At 39.1% G+C, this 26,975-nt stretch overlaps 1 protein-coding gene across 8 annotated transcripts in view; it reads left to right on the top strand.

The window, feature by feature from the left end:
• The window catches only part of LOC410320 (whirlin), a 95,647-nt gene that overhangs the window by 44,772 nt on the left and 23,900 nt on the right, over positions 1-26,975 (top strand). For 5 of the 8 annotated variants that reach the window (XM_006566325.3, XM_006566324.3, XM_006566323.3 and 2 more), the window contains 7 exons: positions 8,226-8,549; positions 9,218-9,450; positions 9,620-9,911; positions 10,129-10,188; positions 14,760-14,914; positions 19,162-19,243; positions 19,366-19,476. In XM_006566325.3, the coding sequence (XP_006566388.1) occupies positions 8,226-8,549; positions 9,218-9,450; positions 9,620-9,911; positions 10,129-10,188; positions 14,760-14,914; positions 19,162-19,243; positions 19,366-19,476 (1,257 nt within the window). Of the gene's footprint in view, positions 1-8,225; positions 8,550-9,217; positions 9,451-9,619; positions 9,912-10,128; positions 10,189-14,759; positions 14,915-19,161; positions 19,477-26,975 lie in introns of all 8 variants that reach the window. The other 3 variants (XM_026443622.1, XM_016914870.2, XM_016914867.2) reach the window with 2 other exon arrangements.

The following is a 26,975-nucleotide window of genomic DNA, read 5'->3' as shown; positions in this document are numbered from 1 at the left end:
ATTTCGACAAATTCAAGCAAATCAAAATTGAAGATGAAATAATAAACGTCTATATAGAAATTGTTAAGCCGCGATAAAAAGATATTTGATCGATATTCAAACAAGTACTTTTTCTTCTTCACATTCTCAAAAAAAGAAATTACTCCACTTTCGAAGAGATTTTTCAACACATCATACCAACATCGATCAGTTTGATAAATATCTTTCTAAAAAAAGGATCTCGTTGGAAGGATCGACGATGTGAATAGCGTCCCCAGGATTGTTTGCTATTTCGAAAGGTTGTCTCTGGAGGACCGACATCCGGCTCCGGTCTGCTTCTCGTCTGACATCGATCGGGCATAAACGGTTGAACGAGCTAGGGATTAAATTGCACGGTTGTCGTAAAGCGTAACGGTGGCCGTGGCTCGTTATTTCGTAATGGGTTGTAAGGGTAGGAGGGGAACGCGGTGCGAAAAGTTTGGCGGATTTATGGGGCGTTTTTCCACCGGGGTTCATTAAGGGTGGCGGAAAATTTAGGAGCCCCTGTTCGAACTTGCCAACTCGAGGATGCGATGGATGCACTTTTTGGGGAGGGGAGGGAATTACCATTTTCCCGTTAAAGCACTAATTATGTTCAGACACGATGATTGAGGTTTTGTCGACAATCTCTTCTTGGCGCGAGAAATGTACGAGTTGAATCGATGAAAATTGACATTCGAGAAAATATGGAACATTTAATATCGTATTTTCCATCGTGTTCTAAATGTTTGATCGAGGGATCGGTTAGAAGAACGGGGAAAAGATTGAAAATCGCAACTTTGTTTGATTTGTTATACTCTACACACCGGTGAAAAATTTCTGGCGTTTAATAATTAAAAAAGAGCGGCGGCAACAAAGAAGCATGCGATCAATCGAAAAAAATTAACTTGAAAATGTCACAAGTAATCCGGCTTTATTGTCCGACGACCTTTACGCCCGGCCTACGCCGCTAGTAGAAAAGTTTGTTAAAGGTCAGACAGTAGCGTTATCGTTACGCAAGCCGATCTCTCAAAACTTTGTTTAATTTCTATGAGAAGATTTGACGACCTTAAACAGACACATTTCCTTTTTCTCTTCCTTGATATGATCAAAATCAAGAACGGAAAGATCTCAAAAATTATCGAAGAATTGAAAAAAATTTCGATCGATCGATTCACGATTTCTCAATCCTTACGAAAATAAGAAAGAAGAAGAAAATACGGGATAAAGAAAAAAAGAATACACGCATTCCGCTCACGCACAGCTAAAATCACCCATTATCTCCTCATTCAATATCTTTTCTCCCTTTCTCTCTCTCTCTCTCTACAACGCTCCTGTTTCGTTTTCTTCGTCTTGGCGCCAGGCGTCCCGGCGCCCTCCGGCGAAAACCCTCGTCGTTTATTCTCTCTCTCTCTTTACACGAGGCTGCTACCGAGGATCTGGTTCAGAATCCCGTCGTATCTCGTGGACAGTCAAAGGCGGTCGTCTACGTACACTTCGTTCGAAGTGTGGAGTGTTGGGCGTTTATAGGTGGCTCGCACACGAATGACGATAGATCGATTCGAAATTGCTTCTCCATCTCCTGTTCTCGGCGAAGACTGTTTGCCGTCGCAACCGCTGTATCGAGCCTGTCTTTCCCTATTTCCGGAAAGGACCGGACTTCCCTTCGCCTCGCTCGATCGATAATTATTTTTAGAACCCGCCCCAGACGATCGGGCCGGTATATACTTCCACACTCCCCTTTTTAAGGGGTTATTTTCATGGGTTACCTCTTCTTCGTTTGATCGATTTTATTATATACTTTTTTATACTTCTCCTTCTTCTATCTTGGCTTGCATTCATCTCTTTCATTTCGATGTACGAACGTATTATTTATCTCTCTTTACACCGTTTTAATTGAGATTTTCCTTCTCGTCGTGATTTTTTTTTCCTTTTTTATTTGAGACGCGGTAATTGGGTTTAATTGTACGATTGTTTAATCGTAATTACAGAAGGAATTATAGAAGGTATAATTGTTTGAAGAAGAAAGGAGAGGCAATAAACGGGAGGATAAAATTATCAGGATTCTCGGAGAAATTCAATTTGTAGAAAGTTCGAAATTATTATTTGCTTGACTGGAAGATTTATCAATTATCAACAATCGCTGATAAATTCTCAGCTAGGTTTTGAAATACAATTCGAGAAAAATCCTCTTTTCTTCGATTCAGCGAGCAAGGCTGAGATCATAATTGATATCTTTTCAAATTAACGAAACTGTTATCGCAACGGTTATAAACATACCGCATACTTTCTTACAACCTAATAAAAATAATCGATGTTGATAATCTAAATACTTCCTAAGATAGAGCCGCGCTTAGACTTTTAATGCACAACAGTATAACGTTTTATCTCTAAAGACGTCATAAATAAAGTGGAACCACTTTTATCTCGAATTACCGGAAAAGGTTGAACAAACATGAATTTTCCTTCCCGGAAGGTGCATTGAATAGGCGGTCATAAATTCGCCTCCTTTTATCCCCATTGCAGGAAATACTTGACCCAGAATGGAAACATTGCGCGAGAATTCGTGAAAGTGATCGAACTCCTTATCCGTGTCTGGTCTAAGTGTCGATTGTCATGAAAATAAGGATAATAAGGGTCGCGGAGGATCGGTAATGGCGCCGCCAATTCTGCCGTTAGGCGAGATTTCTCTGTATTTTCTCATCGATTTCGAGTCGCAAAGAAAAAAATTGAGAACGCTTTAAGTTTATTAAAGAATTAACTTGACTCGAAGAAACCGGAAATGACGTGTTGTGCAATTATTTAAAAAAATTACGTTCGACATAGAAGAAGTATATTTGTTCTACATCGTATATATAAAACGTTATTAAATATTTGCGAAAATACGTGTGATGAAAGATTACTGCCGATATAAAATTATCAGTGAGACTACTCGAATTGGCAGCGCGAATGAGAACTCGTAATTTCCCGTTTATATTGACGTAATAAAATCTGCAGTATTGCAAATTGAAAGAATTCCCTTGATCCACATGCTTTGAAGACGCGATAAAATAACACTTCCCGAGTCCAATGGCGCAGTAACTCAATTCCTTCGGAACGACGACTTAACTTACGAGCATCCGGATGAGGAGCATTGAAATGTAGGGGAAGCCGCCTCTGCCGGGGCCATTAAATTGTTCTTCATGAATAGAGGAATATTTATCGGTATTCTAATATTGGATTTTGTGTTTTATACACAATCCTATATATATATCTAAAAAAGAAGACCACTTTTATCAAGATAAGTTTACAATTCAATCTTTGTTCGATTTAAAATCGACATCATCATTTGTGAAACAGCCATAATTAATCATTTTCACATATATATGTATAGAATTTAATTCAACAAATTTTACAACCGAAACTCTCGTCAACCCCCTCAATCTTCGTCCACCAACCGACGAACAAAAAAAAAAATCGATCGTCAATGGTGTCACCCCTCCCTCACAGTAGTCGCCAAACTTGTTTACCCCGTCTGAGGATCGTCCCTGACGACGGTCGAGGTCGCCGTAATCTCGAGCCAGTTTGATCGAGAAATATCGCGGGCGATCACGAAAGTGACCAGACTGATAGTCGGGCTCCATAACTGGGAGAAAGTTGGGGGTCTACTTCCCGGTCCGGAACGAAACGGAACTCGACGACGCGTGTCCTCGCGAGAAGACACAAATTGCACGCGAGGGGACGCGCAAGGTTGTGCCACGTCCTCGGGCGGAAATAGTCCTCCTAGGCCGGGACACGATAACGAGTTTCAACTTGTTCCGACTTGGACGGATCTTCGCCGTGCCCTTTCGACCCTCATGAATTATTTATTTAATCGGTGGAAAGACGTACGACTACCATGAAATTCGGACACGATAACGAGGCTCGTAAAGCTTGGCAAAGAACCTTCTGTAACGGTGCGCCTCGTAATTTACACCTCGCGGTGTCTCAACACCCGGCGTGTTTAACACCAGGATGGAAGTGAAATAATTAGTGCGAGGTGGCCAGTTCGAGAATGTAGAGTGATTCGAGTCGTGGTGTGCAAAGGATTAAAGGAAATATTTGTTGGAGAATGAGTTTTTATCTGTCACGTTTCATCACGTGTGACGCAAAGCGTATTCAATACTTGTCTAAATACGGAGAAATGTTCGTTGAATTTTTGATGATGCGCGTAGAGTGAGGTCGGAAAAAAATGGATTATTGATAGGGGGGAGCGAAGATTAGAAGAAATATTTGTTGGAAGGTAAATCTTTTATTTCTAACGTCGTTCTTCGTGCGTGTTAAAGATATTTTTGTTTTACGCCCGAGTATAATCTCAGTTTGTTATTACCGTTTACTATCATTTCGAAATGAACAGTTTTATTACTTGAGAATTGCACGTTTATCGAAACGTTACATTTATTTCTAAAGCGATTTTAGATTAAGAAGCCTTGAAAAGACTGAGGTTGAGTCAGTTATGAATCAGTCATGAGCCGGAAATTCCTGTATTATTATATACAATACTAATTATTTCGAGGAAATATAACACGATTTTTATCGACCGACTTTAATTTATTTAAATTTATTTGGATTAAAAAGGAAATTTCTTGTATTCACGAAATGCATTCTCGAATGCCTGACTCTATCAATCACATTCTACTCGCATTATCTTCTAAAATTTTTATTTACAACAACGATTATACGGAAGCGAGAATTTTCGAAATTGAAAGTACGGATTAAACCGCAGGAAATAAATCGTGTCAAGAATACGCGATAATATAATCGATGATCGACCGACTTCGAAATAGTTGGAAAATTACGTTCGAGCTACTCTCTTTTTTCTCTCTCTGGCTGATAAATCGAGAATGAAGCTCGACACACGAACTCGTTTCCCTCCGTAATGATCGCTTTTTCGCGATATTTATTATTCACGGAGTCTCGAGCCCATTAAATTTCCGCGGCCAGCCTCTGACGTTTCACGCAAGAATTAGGAAATCGATATCGATTCTTTCGATTGCTCCACGTTTCTCGATCGTATATTCGATAAATACATGTCGAAAAATTCCGTAAAAAGAAGAAGAAGAAGCGCGCGATTCTTTTGCAAAGCTTCCATTGGGATTTAAGGTTTTTTTTTCTTTCTTTTTTAACGTGCATAAAACACGTGACTCTTTTAATCGCGAAATCGTCGCGCGTGATTTTGCGCGGAAACGACTGTTGTTACGTAAGTTAAAAGGATTCTCGGTGAAATATATTCTCGTCTGTAATCAAACGATCTTTTGCACGTGCTTCTCGAACGAGATTCCCTCTGAAACGATATTAATTAATATTCAAGAAAGGAAACTACTACAATCGGATACTTGAGGAACAAAGGCTCTGATTTACGATTTTTAGGATAAGCGATTCTGATTTCATCTAACGAAGGAGCTTTCGATCGAATTTTGCTGTGTGATTTTTTTTCTAATTTTAATTTTCGAATTGTTCAAGGATCTTTGCAATTCTATGTGATTACACATATATAGAATTTTAATATCGAAATCCTTCTGAGAATATTTAAAACACTCGTCAAGATATTTTTATCTCAAAGTTGTCTTCTGTGTGTTGCATTTTTCGATCCCTGATATTCGAATTGATTAACGAAATTCATGGTTAACGAGCACAGATGTAAAAATTAAATTTATCCCAAGATCTGAAAGATCGATCGATATCGTCGCACCCCCTTTTATTTCACGTTTGTGCAACCTTGTACGAGGCACAAGCATCGCGAACGATGTGCGATTAACACGATTCTCGTGACGCGATGAATCGAGGCGTAATTCCAGCTACTTGGACACAGTAATTTATGCGTCCTCATCGGTAAAGTTCCTCGCGTTCCGGTACGATCCCCCAGTGACGTAGGAGGCGGAAGAACAGGAGACGGCGGTGCATGCCTCGCATAGATACGACAAAATTGCATCTTCGCGGGGAGAAGCAGAAGCGTGGAATCCTGAGGACGTGATTCGGGCTGGGTCAAGGATAGGCAGGATGTGACGTCACGGGGACTGGCGAGAGATCGATATCCTAGCCAACGAGTGGCGTCACCTCTTCTTCCGTCTCATCCTCTACGACTTTGCGCGCATTAATTTTCCTTTTTTTTTTTTTTTATTCAAATTCTTCCTTTCCAATATCCTGCTTCCGGATATTGTAATCCAGGACCGTTTACACGCTGTTTTAATCAGAAGTTTCTCAGAAACTGTTTTATAGGATTCTGGGTAAACTTAATATAATCGATCGATCGTTTCCAAGAATTGAAAGTTGACAAATAATGGACAGAGGTTCTTCGAAAATTACGAAAGTGATTTATAGAATATCTACATTGTGATATCGATCTCTGAACACCGTTCAATCATGTAGAATCGTATCTATGATATTGAAATCTATAATGAAATGAACGTTTTCTTGGAAATATATCGTACGATATTCCGTTGAAGTTGGAAACACAGGAAATATAAATCTTGTTGTACAAGATTTCCAGTGTTTGATGTAATAATTCCAGCCAAGGTTATGGAGCAAATATACCTGAATTTGTTCTAACCCTCTCCTCCCACGTGTTCCTCCTCCACTTCTATCATCCCTTACAAAACTTCCATTTAATGGACTCTGTAAACTCTTCTGTAAATTCTGTTTAAACTTTTCAAATTTTCGTATCTCTTAAAATAGACGCCACTATTTTCATTTCTTATCCTTCCTCTTTTATTCGTCATTGTTGAAAAAAGTTATCGACTTTTCTTTCAATTTCTTCCCAAGCATTCCTTCAATACTTCTGTTCCAAACATTGATTGAAAATAATCGAGGCTGTTTGCCACACTTTATTACAAAATTTTCGTCATTCCTTCTTCTTAGCAAATATTAACAATCCAATAATTAGATATTTTCTCGAATTTTTTCTCCGAATACAGCATCGAAGGTGTTAATTGGCTCGTTCGTTATTGCAAAAATCCCCCGAAAAAAGGATGGCTTTTATCCTCGCGGAGGAGAGGAACGTTGCACAGAGAACGTTTGTCCCTCGTTGACCCGCCACTCGGCCGATTGTCCGCCGTTTCGCTTGCCAAGGTTGCCTCGGAAGAAACCCTTCACGGACAATGATTTCTTTCATGATTTCGCCGAGGCACGACACGTATTGGCGATCTATTCTGAGGTCGTCAGCGAGGAATCTTCTCCTCCTGATACGTGTCCGCCGTCTCTTTTGCATAAGAGCCCCGTCACGAGGCTTGAATAATGCTGAAAGGACGGCCTAAAGCCTTCCACGACGCCTCTATTTATTCGATCGCGGGTGCAACAACCTCGTTCGTGTAATACACACTCCTTGCCACTTCATCCGTGTTCAATGTTGCGCAGTGTTGCCCGCGAAAGCGTATACGTGCGCAACACAACGCATTTGCGAGATCACCACGAATGGATGGGGAGGAGGGGGAGGAGGCTTTGTTGGGATAAAATAAATGCAGCTTAGCTTAGGGAGGGTTAATAAGATCTCAATAGAGCGTCCTCAATAATGGAGGATAATTACAGTTGATGGCATTACATCGGACCGACGAATTATTGGCCACGCTCAATTTGCTATTTTGCGAGGCTGTAATAATCTGCTCGCAAAGCGTGTACACTGTGTTTGCACAAGGTTTAAGGTAAATGAACCTCTTTGGGAAAAGAAAAGATTCGTTGACCTATATAATTAACTTGATTCTCTGAGATCGTGAGCGGCCGCTCGTCGAAATTAATTTTAACTTTTTAAAAGATTTTCTTTCCATTTTTCTTTCCAATTTTCTTTCTTTCTTTTTTTTGTACGAGAATTTTTCCCTCCTCCCTTTCTTCCTCCACTTGTTTAATTTCGTGGTTTCTTATCTTTTACTTCCTTTGGTGCTCTTTTCTTTTTCATTCGGAAATCTATGAAATTTATTACACGTTAAATTATTCCTTTCTAAATCAAATATTCCAATTTTCTATTATAATTTTCTCAAAACCTCTGCCTCCTCGCTTATCACCTTATCTGTATCCAACTTCAACCCGAATTCTCCAACCTCAGCATTCTCCAAACCAATTCTCAAAACCTTATTCACAAGACATCTCTCCCCTGTCGCATCCAGATAAGTTAATGGCCATCCTTATTAAATTTCCTCTTCTCAAGATCATCTTTCTGTAACTGTTACATCGGAAGATTTAACAAAAATTAATCAAATTCCATTTTAATCTGGATGCAGATGCTAAAGTCGTGCAGAACGTTGAGCATGACCGTGCGAGGGCCAGCGTTGGACCCACGGTGCAGAGGTGGGCATCCTGTCTGGTCATCTTCCGGCCGACAACAGTCCTGCAGCTGGATCGACCGCCAAGGTCGCCCAACCTCGCCACCTCCGCTTTATCCACCCCGGGACCCTAGGTACGGACCAAGGACGAGAAAGGTCGAGCTCTGCATCGAGCCTGGCCAGTCCCTCGGCTTGATGATCAGGGGCGGCCTCGAATACGGCCTTGGGATTTATGTGACCGGGGTCGACAAGGACAGCGTGGCCGATCGGGCTGGACTTTTGGTAAGAGACTTTATTTTTGCTCGATAAGCTGTATTTTTGTTAGATCTCGACGATTTTCTTTTTAGCGATAAATTTGAAAGGTTTTCCTTCTGGCTCGATATTGTCGATGATGTAATGATGTGGTAAATGTAGAGAGATTAATTAGAGATTTAATTTTAAATCGGAAATGTTTAAGGTTAGAATGTGAGAGGATCGTATTTGTAAGATGAAAAAGGATAAAGTAAATTTTATGAAGATCCAACAGTGAAAATAGATAATACTTTAATTTTTCAATTTTCGAAAATTAATAATTTCCCTGTGACATTAATACTGTACATTACAGGAAGCACACTGCGCAAATAAATCTTGGAAAAGCGATTACAATTACGTATGATAAACATAACAGGATGTTTACGAACAAAGCGGTAACAAAGCGGTATTAATTAGCTCGTTCTGTATAATTCAATGTCAGGAAGAATTAATTAGTTGGTCATTATTGAAATAGTGGTAAGCATCCCGACGACAAAAGCGGTTCGCTCGAACGGACGCTAATTAATCGCAGAAAATTTTGAATTTTACAAAAACTTGCGTGTAACGAAATATTTTACACGAAATGATCATTAAATTACTCGATTTACGATATAATTAAATACGGATAGAAAATAGGGGGAAAAAATTTTCGTATCCAGGTGGGTGATCAGATCATCGAGGTGAATGGGCAGAGTTTCGAGGAGGCGACCCACGACGAGGCAGTGGAAATATTGAAGACGAACAAAAGGATGACACTCCTGATTCGCGATGTGGGAAAAGTGCCACACTCTTGCACCACGAGCCAGCCTATCGTTGTACCGTCGACCAGATACCCTGAACACGATCCTCTGCTCTTGGAGAGCCCTGGAAACCATCGACCACCGAGTCCTACGTAAGAAAACGCCTGCCTACGAAACCCAAAAATAAACCGATTGTGTGCATACTATAAATTTCTCGCTTCAATCCTTTAGATTTTGTCCATTTTGTTTTCGTGTCTTTAGAAATGAATTCTCGATCAAGTAACGAATTTCGAAGGTATATTTTCAATATTTTCGCTTCAGCATCGCGAGCGATTGGAGGCACAGAAACGTGCACATGGTTTCTGCGGCGACTGCAGCGATGGTGGAGGAAAAAGCGAGGGTGGTGCTCGCGAGGAGCGAGAGGGCCGCCCTTTCACAGCTTCTGGCCGACTACAGGACGCGTCGAATGACAATCGAGGAGCTGGTTGTCAGTTTAGGCGACCTGCTGAACACACACGAGAAATTGACACTGCTTACCGAGCTCAGGGAACTCGTCGACAGCAAAGACAGAGCTGCCTTCGACGATTTGGTTTACAGGCCTCGAGTAGCCAGGGTATGTTACAACATATAATATTCTTGAAATTGAATAACTTAAAATGGATCATTGAATCATTTAATTTGAAATAAATTTGAATAAAATTACGAAATGCAATGAAATGTTGTATTTACGTGTGTTCAAGGATGAATATTTAAGGATATAAGTTAATTTAATTTAATAAAAATGCAGATAGCGATGATTAAATTAGCATTTTTTCTTTCTGTCTGTTCAGAGAAAAGGTGATCGCGCCCATTCGGATTTAATAGTGACGCCATCCCTTCACGATCTTCCGGTGAGTAAACTGTAATGATTACAATTTCACCGATATAGTAACACGAGTTAACGGGTGAACACACGAGAACACAACGACTCACTTGATATCTCACACGATTATTCTCTATCTATTTATCTCTATTTATCTTTTTCTCTATCTCTGTTTCGGGACATGTATAGAAAACTCTCTGTCTCTATCTTTCTCACTCTCTGTTCTGCGTTGTCCACTGTAACTGTTAGATCTAACTGGTGACTGTTCTCTCCTTTTATCTCTCTCTCTCTCTATATATATATATTTTTTTTTAACCTGTCGCCAAATCTCGCGATTTACTTCTAGGAGTATTCTCCTTTACGAATATCGAATATTCGAAAAGGATCTCGAATCGGGTGAAAAAGGATATAACGATGTGCACGCGTACATTTTGTTGTAAAATGTATTAGGCCCTCTGTTCGCTAGATGTCGCAACGATTGAAGTAAAGAGAAATGGAATAATAATTGAATAGTATTGTGGAAGGAGAATCCATAAATCATGTGATGTAATAAAATAGAAAAAAGAAGGATGAAATATTGCGGTAGGATAATCTTTTTGCGATAATCATGATGATAAGAGATGGAATTCGATATTGAGAAGAAAAATGTTACAAGCAAGATATCAATTGTATCAATCCAATTGCCCTTAATGAGTTGGATATCGATTTTCGATAAATTTAGTTTTTAATCGATTGTCATCCAACAATTACTTATTATTATTATCAATGTTAAATCAATCTTCTTTTGTTACATTTATAATTTTTTTTTCGTGGACAGTGGGCCTTAAACATTTGATTACAGAAAAGATTCCAAATATCCGAAACGGTGAAATTAATTACTTCTAAAAAAGATTGGTCCAAAAAAAGAAAAAAAAAGAAAACGAATAAAAGTACTTGAACAAAAAAAAAGTATACACAAATATACTATAGGAGGATATATATGGAAGAGGAGAGGTAGGGAAGCTCATAGTCGATTGGAGAGGTGCGAGAAGGAAAAAAAGTATAAGAAGATCAAAAGGACGAAAGGAGGACAGGAAGTCAACATTGGAGAACATTCAAGGAAATCACCAAAATCCATCTCTTATCCACTCAAAACGCAGAGATGAAGCTTTTTTTTTTCTTTTTTTTTTTTTTTTCCTCTCCCCGTTTAATCGCTCTCGGCTACCACGGTGACCGGTGAAGCATGACTCGACAATCTTCCTGCAACCCCCTCTACTTCCGCTTCTTCTTCATCTAAACAAAACTATACATATACTTTCGTTTTTTCTCTCGTTCTCTCTTTCTTCATTCTTCTATCTATCTATCTATCTATCTATCTCTCTCGAATATATCATTCTCTGCCTGTCTCTATAAACTTCTTTGTCTATCTGTGTTTTGTTTATGATTTCGCTTAGTGTTAGTAGCGCTTCCCTTGGCAGCCAGTGTCGCCTCGTTTCCGCTCTGCGCTCGTCAACGTTCCTCCGCGTCTCTTTCGACTTTGCAGTCGAGATTGTTTGCGTACCGCTTCAGCCGTGCCATTGCGCGAATATTCGAAGCCCGTGGATTGAATGTCGTGCAATTAAGCCTCGCCGGAGCGAGTAAACGTTTTCACGACGAGCTCTATATATATATATATATATGTATATATATATATACGGTTTCAATCCGAGATAAACGAGAGAAAAATTCTCGATGGAGAAAGAGAATGGTAGAAGAGGAAGGAAAAGGAAAAAAAAGGATCGTTTTCGCTACGATCGAATGGCGAGGCTTCGAGTATTCTCGATTTTTTGAGAAGAATCTGCGATGCTCTATGGGTCTTAGACACGCACGCTTGCAAATTTGGGTATATTTTGGCCGTGGAATGCAGCTGCTGGTAGATGCGAATGATTTTACCTGTATCTCTCTCTCTTTCTTCTTTCTTTTTCTTTTTTTTTTATTCTTTTCACGCTAACCACATCGGGGGTGACAAGTACAAAGTGCGAGTTTCGAGAACGAGTTCGCCTGAGCTTTGCTGGATTTTTTGTGTTTCGTTATGTCTTGTGTTTTCGTCGAGTGCGTGATCGGGAGGGAAATTATCGATGAGATTGAATAGGGATGATTTTATTTTTCCACGAAACTTTGAAAATGTACATCTCTGTAAAGTTGGTTATATTTATTTTATCCTTTTATTAAAGGATACCGTGGTAATTAAAAGTCGTCTTTATAGAATATTAACTTATGGTTATTAAAAAATTCAATGAAATGTAAAATACAGACTAATCCTGTTTAATCCTATTACGCTCTTCTTATGTTTCAATCTCGTTCTTATTTAATATTCTAAAAGAATATCTTTAGCATAAAAGTCGAAGAGAAATACGATAATCCCATAGCTTAGTTGACATATAAAAAAAAAAAAAAAAAAGGAAGAAAATTATGAAATTATAAAATATATGAAATATATCATTTCCAATTCAACGAATTTGAAAATTTACTACTATTTTCTTTCTTATTTGTATTTTTATAATATATAATAAAATAAATAATTAATATATAAAAAATTTAATAATAATAATGAAAAATTACAATCGTTAACGATCGAAAAAAGACAGTCGATCATGAAGAAAGAAATCGATCCCAATTCAAATCATTTTACTTAGAAAGGAACTCGAAAATATCCTCTAGAATTGAATCGCAACTGATCACGCACTCAAATCGCAAGATGCTGAGAGTAGTTGGCTGAGGATCGGCCTAATCGCATCTCGTGCGTCACGATTCAGGGGCTGGAAAGTTTCCTGAAAGCTTTACTCAGCTCTCGTCGCACGTCTCGGTGCTTTCTTCATTTTCGTGAACGTTCCTGGGGGGGAGGGGGGGGAGAAAGAGAAGAAGAGAAAAGAAAATAAAAGAGAAAGAAAAAAGAAAAGAGAAACAAATCCACAAAGATCCTGCAAGCCTTGTCCAAAGCTCGGGCTAACTCGCTGATGACCGGTTTCATAGCCAACGAGTTTGTGAACGAGCGACACCGTTAATCTCATTCGTGGAAACGATTTCTATTTCGACGAAGGCCTCCAGTTTTTTCGTTCCAGCTTCGTTCTCTCTAAATTTCGTGTCCTTAGCGTCTTTTTTTTTTCTTTTTTTTTTTTATTTCTTTAGCTTTCCACTATTGCCTTCTTCTTTCGTATCGATCTTCTTTCTCAACTCTTTGTGTTCCGCTTGTGTTCCAAAGGGGCTGTAAAGGGTGGCCAGCTTGTAAGAATTTTTGTTCCTTTTTTTTTTTTCTTTCTTTTTATTTTTTAATGTAATTTGTTCGAATCTGCAGTCGATGTAAATGGTTGGTGAAATTTAATTTGACGAAGCATCTTTAATAGAATAGCTTGTCAAGAAGAAGGACTAATTAGAATAATTTTCGTTGAAGGCTCGTTAGGCTCGATGCAGACGAGAGACAGGAATTATTGATTTTTTCGAGGATGAGTCTTAAAACGTTCTCTCGAATTAGAATTTATCAATTAGAATAGAATTTATGGAAATATAACATTGTAATTATCATTGAATTTCTCTTGAGTTTCGTAAGAATATTCTTTTTATATAAAAAAAAAAAAATAATAATTTTTAAAAACATATTTCTTTAAAATTAAAATTAAAAATTTCAATTTATATCGTATAACATTTATCTGCATCGAGTTCTAAAAAATGATTCAAATGAGGATTCAATCAAGATAAATTTAATAAAAAAATACAACGCTTCGAAATTTTCTATTCGAGCAAACTTTCGACATTCATAAGTGATTATTAATTGGCATTAATTGTTTAAAAAATATATATATATATTCGTCAATGGACAAATCGACTCGTGGATTTGCTTTCATTCGTGGCCAATCGACAAATCGATGACGCTTGATTAATGACGAACAGTTGCCCGTACCAGTTTCACGGTTCGTGGACCGTGTATTCACCGGTTCCGTGATCTTTGAACGGAAGAGAGCAACCGGAAGTCATCGTAAATCAAGTGTTATCCGTACCGCAGACAAATATCTTCCATACGGATCGATGATAGATCATCGGTGAATTGGCGATAATAGACTATAGCTTTTGTGAACCGATTAATCGATAATTTTGACTGTCTTTCGATGGATTGGCGACGAATAGGGGCGAGATCGATCGGCTTACTTACGTGGAAAAGGGAATCCATAAACGATTTCCCAGAGGGGGCAAAGCTATCGCTTTTCTCATTCATTTTCAGTTTGCTTCTTCTTGGAAATTTATTTTCCCTCTTCCTCCTCTTTTTATTCATCTACGCTTCGTTTTACTTTTTACTTTTTATCCATTCATCCTAAGGAAGGGGAGAAAATTCGAATTTTCTATTATTATTATTATTATTCGTTCGTAATTTTTTTAAAACAATCGAATAACAGGTAAACGATTTATTCGATCGAATGACGATCGAAAGATTGAAGGAAAAAAGAAAAAGATTAAGAATGAAAGGGGGAAATGGATTGGGTTAAGTGAAAAAGGAGGAAATAAAATTGCTCGTTGGCCATCGAAACCGGGGTGAGAAATGGCGACGGAATGGCGAACAGCATGATGGGATCTGGTGATTTCTCGCAGAGGGGTGTGCCCGGTGGTTGTTGCCGTCCGGGACGACTGGTGGACGTCGAGGGAGATCCTCTAGGAGTGACAGGACCTCTCCTGCCAAGGGATAACCAGGAATATAGATCGCCCAGCGAGGACAGCGGTCTCGGGGCCGACATGCCCAGGACCAGGTCGAGAAGGCTCTAACAAAACGAGAATCTTTTCTCGCTCATATTCTTGAGGCTCTCTTGATTTTCTTGAAGACTTATATATATATTCTATCCCATTTTTTTTAAATCTCTTTCTTATCTCTTATGTCCGTACAAAAATTATTGACGTCGTTTTTCAACAGATTTTCTATCGATAAAATTTCCAAGTTTTGATAAGATCCAATTGGATTTGGAAAAGAATAACGAGGATAAATTTTTAATTCTTCGATTTCAAGTAAAAGGATATTGGATCTGGATATCGACATAAGAGTTATTTAAGTAGAAAATAGAAAGTAGAAATTTTTTGGAAATTCTTCTTCAAGAATAGACTTTGGAAGAAATTCTAATTTACGATCGTGATATTTAATTTGCAGCGCGAGTTCAAGAAAATCCAAGTCGAGCGTTCAAGCCATTCAGAGTAAAGTTTGCAGTTACACTTGAAGTAACTGAGTTACGTCGAGTGGCTTTAAGGACATCACTGTTGCTCGATTGGTTCGAATCGTTTCGTTGCGCGCACGTTGCGGACCGATTTCTCGAATGCCGGATTATATTTCGAATCGTCCTCGCCTCCGAAATATGTTTAAAATATTTATATATCTTTTCGAAGAAAAATCATCGTGAAAAGATTCGAGAAGAAAGAAACGTATCAGATATTTCAAAAATAATTCTGCCTTAAAATTATAACATTCCCTTATTGCTCTTACTTTCTAACTTGGAGAAAAACTTTCGAATCTTCTAAATCAAAAACCTTACCTTTATCCACTCTATCAAATTCTATTCATCGTTATTAAATTTCCACAAATATCTTTCGACGATTGCACAAAATTTAAAAAAGAGAAAACCGCCAAATTTTTCTTAATTCCTCGATAACAAACAACAAAAACAACATCCACGCACGTACGTATATTCCCTTACGGATTAATCCCCAATGCCAATCGTCCCAAGAATGTCCCAGCTTCCAAACAAAGGAGCTAAAATCCGAGGAGACAAAGAAAGAGAAAGAAAGAGGGAGAGAGAGAGAAGGAAAGAAAAGAAAGAAAAGAGAAAAGATACAGGATTCCCAGTAAGCAGGGATAGCTGTAATGGCGTTTCTATGTCGGATATACGAGGTACATCGATATTTCATTTCCTACCAGGCTCGATCTGGCTTTAGCGTCTATCTCCCGGCATTCGACCGGCCACCCCCTTCGACCACCACCTGGTTGGCAGCAGGTATGTACACACACACACACGTGGATAAGCAGACACGCGGCGGGGGTGGCAGGAGGGACGAGAGGCGAGGGCCGGTACTCGTGTACCCTGTGTGTACTCGCTCGCGTGGGCGGTGGTTGGATTCTCGCGTGCAGAAGAGGATGGCGGTCGAGTCGCGTGGATCGTTCGATTGATTCGCCTGGATTTTTTTTTTTTGACGTACGTACGGTCAAGGGAGCACGTGGTAAAGTGATGTAGATCGATGAGAGGGATAGATTGCTTCTTTCGAGGGGCGAAAAGGAAAAGGAGAGAGAGAGAGGGCAGTTTTTATGCTTGGGAAGCGTGAAAGAGGATTAATCCGATTTCGAAGGTGAAAATATTTGTCAAAGGGTTCTTTCTTTTCTCTTTTTTTCTTTTTTTGAGGGTGAATGGATGGATGCTTTTGTGAGAGAAAATTGGGGTTTAATGGAATGTGAAAATTTTTCTGGAAAATAAATATTAATGAAAGATGCTTTTTCTTTTGATTGAATTAAAATCTATTGGAGATGATTTTTGAGAAGTATTTGTTGAAACAAGATATATATATAAATATTCGCAATTTGAAAATTTTCATTATTTGATTAAAATTTTAAAAATATTATTCTTTTCAGAGTAACTTTCATTTTCATCGCAGTTGCAAAAAAGAAATATATAATATTCTCGAGAGCTATTTTCATTCTGAAAATACAAGAGAGCAAAGAATTCGAACATTAGCAAACAATCCCATTCCATTCGATCTCGTGGAAAATTTCTTTGGTCCAATGCCAATTTCTCCTACGTGTTGGAACGAGTAGTCAGATCGATTAATTCGGCGTACATAGATTCATGCACGATGGGGGAGTGATGGATAGGCCAGGACATTCCGTGTCTTTCCACGAAATTGGACGTAAGCAAATTCCGTCCAATCGATATCTTTCTCTGCTGGCAGCGGAGAAAACGTAAAACGTAAAACGTTTTCGCGAAAACATGAAACGTGATCGAATCGATCGAATCGAAAAGCGAAGAAAAATGGGATTTGCATATTTGATCGAGTCTATATCGGGAATCTGTATCCGATTATTTCGCGTGGCATCGCCCGATAAATGTTCTCACCTCGAGGCGAAATGTTTAAACGGGAATTTCAATCTTATTGTTTGCTGATCCTTCGTCTTTACAGTTTCTCATTTTCGTTTACGTTTCATTTCGAACTTGCATTTACCTCCATCCAGGGATGGAGAACACGCGGATTTATTTCGATTTCGCTCGATTCGTTCGAATAAAATAGGAATTGAGTTTTGTAAAAGAAATTTTTAAAAAATACTTTTTAATTGAACGTAATATTATAATCGATATATATCCAAAAATAAAATAGCTTTAGCAGAGAATTGATTACACGAAATAAATTTTTTTTTTAATAATAATACATTTTCGAATAAAATTAAATCTCCATTCTATAAAACGACGAGGGAAACGGGAGAAGTACAGATGACGTAAATATCACGATTCTGAAAATCCCTTTACCGCATAACGGTTCTTATGCGGCAATAACGTACACACAGGTACACGAATGGCCCTTGAAAATTTCGTTCTATGGTCGGCCAAAGTTCTAACGCTAGGTCGTATCCCGGGTAACAGAATGAAACAAATGAGCTTGGAGAGAGTTAGCAGTACCGTAATAGCTACGCGGACGAAACGTTGGTTGGAAAAAAAGTGTCGGTGCTCGCCAGATTTTTCATTCTCCTCGCTCCACTTCGTCAACTTCGTCCACTTGGAGGCGAACCTGGTGTAGGAAGATATAAGAAGGTGTCGACTCCGTGTCGCGAAATTTCTACGTGGTTCGATTTCTACAGTTTCTTTTTTTTCTTCTTCTTCTTTTTTATGCATGTAACGTGCATTCTCGTCTGATAAAAGGGTAAGGCAGTTTCTTCTTGGAAATATCGTAATTAATCATTTCTTTGCGACTCATCGATCTTTGATTATTTTAAATTTCTCGATTCGTCGTTGTGCAGTTCGATTTCTTCGTTTTTTCTTTTCTTTCCAGGGAAAAATAGTTTCTTGGAAATATAATTAATACAATTTTCTTCGTTTTTCATCCTCAACTTAATGTGATTATTTTTATTACTTACTTTTGTTCCTTCCAAATAATGGAAGACATTGTTCGATTTTTCATAACAATACGGATAATTCAAATTTTCCTCGATAAAATATTCGTGATTTGCGAAAAATTTCTACAATGAAATACCTGGTTGTACACTTGATAAATCTCGCTCACAATGTTCAAAATATCGACAAATTGTGACGAATCATTCCAACCGATTTATCGAGGAATGCAATATTCGTTGAAAATCATAACTCATCGATTAGACGGACGTTGGACGCCATCCTGGCTGGTTAGCATCGATCGATCGATGGCACCTGCGGCTGTTGAAACTTGGACGAAGGACGAGTCGGGGAACGGAAATAGATTTGGCATGCGATAACCACGGGGGTGTACGTTCGACTTTGCCACTCATTAAATAATCGATGCGAATAACATATAAATAACCGCATTGCTGTCGCCGATCATCCCTCATATACATATATACGTGTTTCCATTCTTCCGTCCAACTTCCAACCTCGTGAGAGAATAGAAAGTTCTATTTTAGCCACCGATCGAAACCGTTTCTCGTGCCACGAGTATCCACAAGTTTCGAGTCCTGCACGATTACAAATCGAATTATCAATCGTCGATCTCGCATAGAGATCTCTTCCAACGGGATAAATTCGAGAAATCGGTCCGCCCCGATATAATAATCATGATCGATCGTTCGCATTCCGAAACGTTCGATCAATCTGACCAACTGTAACCGAAAAAAAAAAAAAAGAAAGAAAGAAATATCGAGCAATCCAACACGATCCAATCGTAGATCTAGACGATATAAAATAAAAGAAAAAAAAAAAAAATATAGGAGAATCGGGTGAGAGACGCGGAGAGTCTCGACAGGGTGGTTCGTCTCAAATCGCAATTTTGGCCATTCCAGAGCTGGGTGCAGGAGGACGCCGCAGCACCAAGTGACCACCTCCGATCTCGCCCTCTCCAACGACGACGAGTGCGACAACCAGGTACAGAAAAATTGTTCGAGAGAGGCAGAGACGCAGATACCTTGAGAAGTTGTCCCGTTGAACGTTTGTCCCGCGGTATTGGTGAACGCGATAAAAGGGTTGTTCGTCGATTTCTTTTCCAGGATTACGAGGACGAGTTGGAGAACGGGCGTGGACGTAGGCACAGCTCGCCAGGTGGCTCGAGGGGGAACCCCAGGGATTACGGCCATCATCATCTTCATCCGGACAATTTGGTGAGTGGTTAGTTTACCACGTCTCTATATATTTACGGAATTTACACTTCTTTCTTCCTTTCGCGAGTTTCTTCATTGTCTGGGCCGGATTTGACACTATCGATCCGCGACTATAACACGTGGAAAAGAATGAATGGAGATGAGAAGTTAGAGGATCGGAGAGTTCAGAGAGTTGGATTCTCTGAAAATAAGAATCTTTTTCGTCCTTTCAATATTTCGAATCCATGAAGCCTTCGATGAAATTGGAATAATTGGTTCATTTTAATTTGTCGACTGGATGCTCGAAGGATAAACTTGCGTAAGTCAATTTCAGGGAATGCGACTTCTGAACCTTCCGATGTGTAAAATTATCTTTTTTATCTGAGTAAAATTCAATATTAATTTTGCCAAAAGTATAAATTTCGCGTTAATAGTGAAACTATACGACTCGTTTGTTAATTCTAGGATTAATTTTAAAGCGTGTTTCTCGCGATAAAATGAAGTTACTCGGAACGGGGAAAGTGGAATGAATAACGAAAGGAATTTCGATATCGTATTGGGATGGTAGAGTGTATTAGGGGGATGTAACAACGTTTCCTATGGTAAATATTGAATGCCCGTTTATAAAATTACGAAGGATACGAAGCGCACGCGATTGATAAAAAATTCATCTTGGATGATTGTATAAGTTGGATCGAAGACTAGATAGCTAATTCTAATGGTACGAAAGAGAGTGATAAATTTTATATAACCCTATGGTATGGTTGAAAAATTATTATAGAAAAACTTTCAAATACAAAGAAGGAAATATCTATACGTTCTAATGTTTTAAATAATTTATAAATAAATTTCCTTTATATAATAACAAGTTAAAAGGAAATTACATAAAGTTTAGAAAATTAATTTCTAAATTTTTCTTTGGTAAAATTATACGAACAAAATTATAACTCTTCTTTAATTAAATTTTGATCAAAATTTCCCTTTTGTACAATAATATCACAATAGAAAACATATATGAATATATGTTTCACGAATCCTGAGCAAGTACAAATAAGATTTCAACGTGTTCGTTCCCATCTTTTGTTCCCCAAGGTACGAGGCGTTTTGCTCAAAATTAATATCATCCTACCTAGTATTTCCCTGCCAGTACAGTGTACATCAGACGTATTAACAATTCTGTTGTTCCCCTATAGCGACTATATAGAATTCGTTCGTAAGTACGAGGAGTAGAATTGCCAGATTATGAACCGCCTGTGGTATTACGGCGCAATTGTCTCGCGTTAATGGCTGCCAGTATTTTGCGTGTGATAATGTCAAGAAAAGGAGGGTACAGGATGCACACGCGATGCGCATGAGAGCAGAACAAATGGATAATTGAGACAACGGTGAAATTTCTCCTTCGAGAATTATCCGAACCTAACGATCGGGTTATTTTGCTTAAAAATAGTGAAATTTCAAAGAATAATCCATCTCGTCTCGTATTTTAGAGCAACTCTGTTCCGATTAAACATTGTATGTATCCTCTATTAACCTTTTGCAATCTTTAATTTTTTTTTTTTTTTTTAGCAATTCATTTAAAAAAGGATCTGAAAAGGGGATCTCGATAAAATATTACAAAGTATTCGAAAGAAAAAGAAAAAAATATTTTAAATTATTTTGGAAGCTGCTTGTATAATTGTCGAGTCTAATTTGGAATTGGTGAATAAGAAATATGAGCTGCACTCGACATAGGAGTTTTAAGGATTAAGAATCTGTACAAGAAGATTTATTTCTTTCTGTTAAATGAGTAACCAGTATATTTATCTTCAAATTTCCATACTTTACATTTCTTTATCCGGAATAACTCTTAACCTTTGCTCGCTTCCAATTCCGTTCCATATTTTTTTTCGTCCCGGTAAATTTGATTTCCGATCGGACATCGGCGATCGGCAAGAGTCAATGAACCGCGGCATTTAAATGAACGAGGAACCGTTAACTCGATTGTCGTCCCGCAAGAATCGGCCAATTAAGGAACTGCTTCGAGTAACGAGCCACCCTAATTAGTCACCAGGTCGCGAACAACTGCTTCGGAACAAACCGCGCACTTCGATTAGAAGCGTTTAGTTTCCTAGCATCCCGCGCTATCTTTCCCTCGCATCCCGACTCGCGTCACGACTCCTCGAGACGAGAAACAGAAATTCTTTCTTTCCAGCGCAAACATTATTCCAACGATTTTATCCGTCGTTAAAATCTCTCTCGTCGTTTACGAGATTTTCATTTCCGCCCCGCTAACCAACTACCCCCTACTTTACCCCTATAATCATTAATCTCCTCAAAAAAGTCGAACTATAATCCTCTCTCGAATCTTTCCCTTGTATCAACTTTATACCTCCCCCCCCCCCCCATTCTCCTCTCCTGTACAATTATTCCACGATATAATTTTCATTTCGTAATACCTCTCGTTTATTTTTACACCCTTGTATAACAATTTTTATCACGATATACCGATTATTATTCACACGACAACACGTCAAACAAAATCCATTAAAATCCATTAACATTAGCTTGTGTTAATGTATCTCGTTCCCTTTTTCTTTTCTTTTCTTCTCTTTCTTTTTTTTCGCGCGATCGAAATCGATGGAAAGAAAGAGAGGCCGACTGGCATGCCAATACCAATGAATGATCCACCGCGATAACTTCTCTCACGGGTCCATCTGGAAACGAGCTCGATTTATGGACGTTGATCACGCCAGGTCGATCGGCGTTCCGGCCACCATCGGCCGGTAGTGGATCCGTAGATCCTGAGGCCAGAAGGAGGTGTTCCAGGCCTGAATTAATTATCCAGTCCCGATCGATCATGCCTTGTACAGATACCAGACGATCCAGACGATTCGCGAAATGTCTCTATTTCGCGGCGGTTTTAACGTTGATGGACTTTTGCCGGCCTTGAAACGGCAAGATCGTCGACCGAGATGGTTCTTGATATCCTTGAGGAGGAGAAGAACTTCTTTTTCCTTTGCGCGTGTGTCCCGAGAAAGTCGTAAAAGTCGATCCCTCTTCTGAATATTTTATAATTGGCGCGCTTGTTCGTTTGTTTATTTGTTTCGAAGATGTATCCGTTGTTGTAAAATTGCGGCTTTCGAGAGGAGTGGAAGGTTTTCAATAATTGATGAATTTTTCTTTGCGTAACTTTTTAGTAACGATGTTTTTTTTTCATTTTTCCTTTACGCTGTGCGTGTGAATCGCAGAAGAGAATTGGGAGGATTGAGAAGGCATGCTCTTACGATACGGAAATTATGACGCAAAGCGGCATATCGGCGGATCGGCATCTCGGCCGAATTACAGAGAGGATAAATTTAATTTCTAATACTGACTCATGCGCACGTTTCAATATCTATTTTGCGCGTGATAGAACGCTGGATGTTTCGAATTCTTTTTCCACGTAACGTAATTCCTTTTTTCTCTCTTTCCTTATCGCGATATTCTAAAATTAATAATTCCCGTTGTCGCTTCGACTAAAAAATGGACACACACACACACATACAAAAAGAAAATATTACAAGGAATATTAAAAATGTAACAAAAACAAAAAGGAAATCATTATATCTATTCACGACATACTCTTCGATCATAGCAGAGAATAGTATCTACGAAATTTATTCGTCCAAAAATTCGAATAAGCAGCGTTCACCAACACATTCATCCATCATCCACCCACCCCCGATTCGTCCCCCTCGTACGCGACTTCTTCCCTCGAGCCACAGTTCATCATCGTCACTCGACAAAATCCGGAACTTGCGCGTCCGGAGAACGTTTATCCTCGAGCCCCATTGTCCTTTTTTTTTCTTTTTTTAGTAAAAAGAAGCCAGCTTCGAGGATCCAGAGATCTCTGAGAAGCCGGAAACTTGTCACGGAATAACACGAATATAAACGACTCGTCCTCGTTGTCGAAGGCGAGGAAGAAAGAGAGATAGAGATAGATAGATAGAGAGAGAAATAGAGAGAGAGAGAAAGGTATTGTACACTCGAGGCGCGCGTGAAATCCTTGAACGATGATCCTCGAACACGGGTTTGTTTGCTCGATCAATTTACGGTGGCCCCCGATCGACGATCAGCTAGTCACAGCTTGTCCTGGAGCGCTTGTCGTAGCTCCTCGGTGGCCTTCGCCACGTCCTGGGTCTGCCGCGAAAGCACTTCCGGCCGCACGTGTTGCACCGTTGAATTGGACCGCCTCACCGAGTTCCCGCTGCCGAATTTCGGCCGTGGAATTCTCACGCGTTGCACGTCGCTCAGCCAGGATTCCATGATTCCCCTTTTCTTCCTCTAATCCTGTTTGCGCCTCCTTTAACATAAATATTCGTTCATTATATTCAAATTGTCGCCCGTATGCATTTTTCGAGAGAAAGAAGAAACATCGATCGATGTAAAATTGTCCCCAGTTTAAGCGAATTAATTATTATGCTTGAACGAAAGAATTAGAAGAGGAAGTGTTGATATTTCTTCTTTTCCCTTATCGCGATTTTTTTCTTGATTTTCCTCGAACGTATTTAGAGAAATCGTTATAGACAGCGTTTAACAGCGACTAATTTCGACGATTAGTTACGTTTTAGTAATTCGAGAGAAAGTCTTGCGTTTAACAACTGTGTCGCACGATCTTTATCGCGAATCATGCTTAATACACGCCCGCGTTGTATCAGCAACCGTGCGCTGCTCCAGAAAGTGGCATAATACGTCCGCACAATTTCTTCAGTGAAAGTATACACCGCCGGTTCGATATTTCCATCGGTATCGATATCGTCCGTGTTTGCCTCCGTTATCGTTCCACGTTATCTGCCCTGTCCTTATCTTCGAATTTTCCGAAGAATTGCGGAAGATAATTACAGAGGAAACGTGGGTGGGAACGCGTTTCCTAAACAATTCGGTTGAATCGCTTGACTCAGGCGATGATCGGATTGAAAATCGCTCGTAACGATTTGTGACGCAGTGTTTTAGCAGCGGAGATGTGGTAAAAAGCAAACGGGAACGCCAGTGGTCATTGCCAGTCGAGGGCAATGGGTCATTCGAGCTACGTGACAAAGAAGAGAAGAATGTCACTGGGCCACGCCGGCTGGACATTCTAGCAGCTTCATGATCTGAATCGTAATCAGACACAGAAAATCAAGCGCCTTAAATGCTCCGCCATTATTTAACTTCGTCAATTTTTCCTTCCCCCTTCTCTCTCTCTCTCTCTCTCTCTGTCTCTTTTCACGACGACCTACATTCCCCCAGTTTATTCTTCTCGCGGGAACTTTTTCACCTGGCGAGGATTGGATCTGTATTCTGCAATCAACTTTTTTCCCGAGGTATCCATACTTTTAGAAACAGAGAAAGTTGAGAGAGAAAAGAAAGAGAGAGAGAGAAAAAAGAAGAGAGCGGCGAGGAGGAAATATATATTCGAGTTTCTACAAATCGTCGACGTATTTAAAAATTGTGTTTGCACAATAATATTTGTATAACAATTTCTATTACGAGCGAAAATGTAGATTATTAAGTTGGGAAAGTTTAATAACTCGTTTCTGATAAACTAATAATATCAAAAAGTCGATCGAATCGGTTTCCTCAAAAACAGTCTTCCTCTCCGTTCACAAGTTTTCCTTGAATGAAATTTAATTTATTTAAACGACGATACCCTGAAAGGAGCCCAACAATCGGCCAAGATTGAAGGTTCGAGGAACGAGCAACTTGCATTCACCGTTCGTGGAAGAAACCGATCCACCCGGATTTTACGATCTTGTTTACGTCCGGCCTTTGGAAGAGCCGCAGCCATCGCGGAATTATGTGTCGATAGAATCGCGGCTCTGGGACAAGGGAAGCCCTGAATCTCTGTATCCTGCCGCGGAAATGATCATTCTGATGTAATATCGGCGAGAAATCGTGGCCGGTCGATCGTAAAAGCGGATGCTCGAGACGCGAAACGACAAATGGCGATATAACGTCGCGGTATATATTCGGCTTTAAATTGGCCGTGCTTGCCAGGTTTTGCGATATTTCGATGTGTAAAATTCGTGCACGCGTTATGTCGGCAATGAAAACAAAATTCGAAGCACCATTTCGCAGAATTTAATTGCATTTTTTTTTATTAAAGCGACTGATTGATCGATGCAACGTGAATGAAAAAGTTTAAAAATCATTGGTTCATTAAATTTGGATTCGATAAAAAGAAATCCTATTTTTATACTTTTAAATTTCGATTGCATCAATATTTCAAAAAGCTTGTCTTATATATTCTCTTCGAGAGAATTGAAGGATTAAAACGATCGCGTAGATGACGTGGATGATCGTTGAATGACCCTGAAATTGGCTTTCGAAGAAAGAAGAGGAAGATAAAGGCTTTAATAATCGCGTGTTTGTATATTTTAAAATTTCAATTACCCGTTATTTAAGGATTACGTATTGTGCAATAATGCATCTAACGCGGCAATATTCATGGCCACGTCGGCCGACTTCGTAACGAAGGGAACGCTGAATGGTGCTTACGGTGCACGCAATTCGACGACCCTGGTTTCGGCTCGAATTTCACGGTGGCAGTTTCGTTAAACGGTGAAAGGAACATTTCGAGGGGCGATAGGAAATGATCAAACCGGTTAAAAATATGAATTCCCACACTCGGTGCTCGGATACCGTATAGAATAAACAGTTAGATGTTGTCGAGAGGGCAACCTTGCTCGAACCGGCCAGAGACGAGGTCTCGTGAGACTTTTCGATTATCGAATATTTGTGATTCGAGGATATACTTCCTTTTTTCTTTTTTCTTTTTTCTTTTTTAACGAATTTCTCACGTTCTATAAGACGTACTATTGTTATTATTATTTTTTTAATTTTTATTCGCTCGGTTATTTTTGATTTATTTTTGTTTTTCGTTGTAATTCTTTCATTCAGTTATTACGAAGAGGAAAAATTATCAAGGAAGACGAAGATGACTGTTTCCACCAGCGTAACTGGTGGTTATAAATCATTGCGAACACTTTCTATACGATCTTTTTTATTCATATATATATATATATGTGTGTGTATATATATATATATATATATTCTATCGTATATATTGCGCTGGTTACACAATAATAAAACACGAACGCTGAAAGTAAAAGTTTGTTTGTGAAGTTTCATTCGCGGATTTTCTTGTCACTTTCGACGAGTGATCTAACGAACTTCACCACGTCATTTTTTTATTACCGGTTTCATATTCAAACACGATCGAAAATAGAAATTTGCTCACTGCCGCTAATTGACCATAATATTGTACACGTCACTACTCTTTTTATAGACTGTTGCTCGTATCCAGGTAACATTGGAAGGGTCATTAAAATCTAATCAAAAAGTCGAAGAAGCGAAAGAAGCAATTAATTAAAAAGACATCCACATTTGCAACAGCCATTGAACTAAATCGTATAATAAAAATTATAGATATGCGAGGAGAGAAAGATATGCGTACATACGTGTGTGTGCGTGTGTGTCTAATGGAGAAACTTAATAAAAAATAAATAAATAGAAAAAGCAAT

Source organism: Apis mellifera, linkage group LG11 (genome assembly GCF_003254395.2).
Source record: "Apis mellifera strain DH4 linkage group LG11, Amel_HAv3.1, whole genome shotgun sequence".
In the NCBI taxonomy this organism is placed as follows: domain Eukaryota; kingdom Metazoa; phylum Arthropoda; class Insecta; order Hymenoptera; family Apidae; genus Apis; species Apis mellifera.
This window is presented reverse-complemented; position numbering and strand designations above follow the sequence as displayed.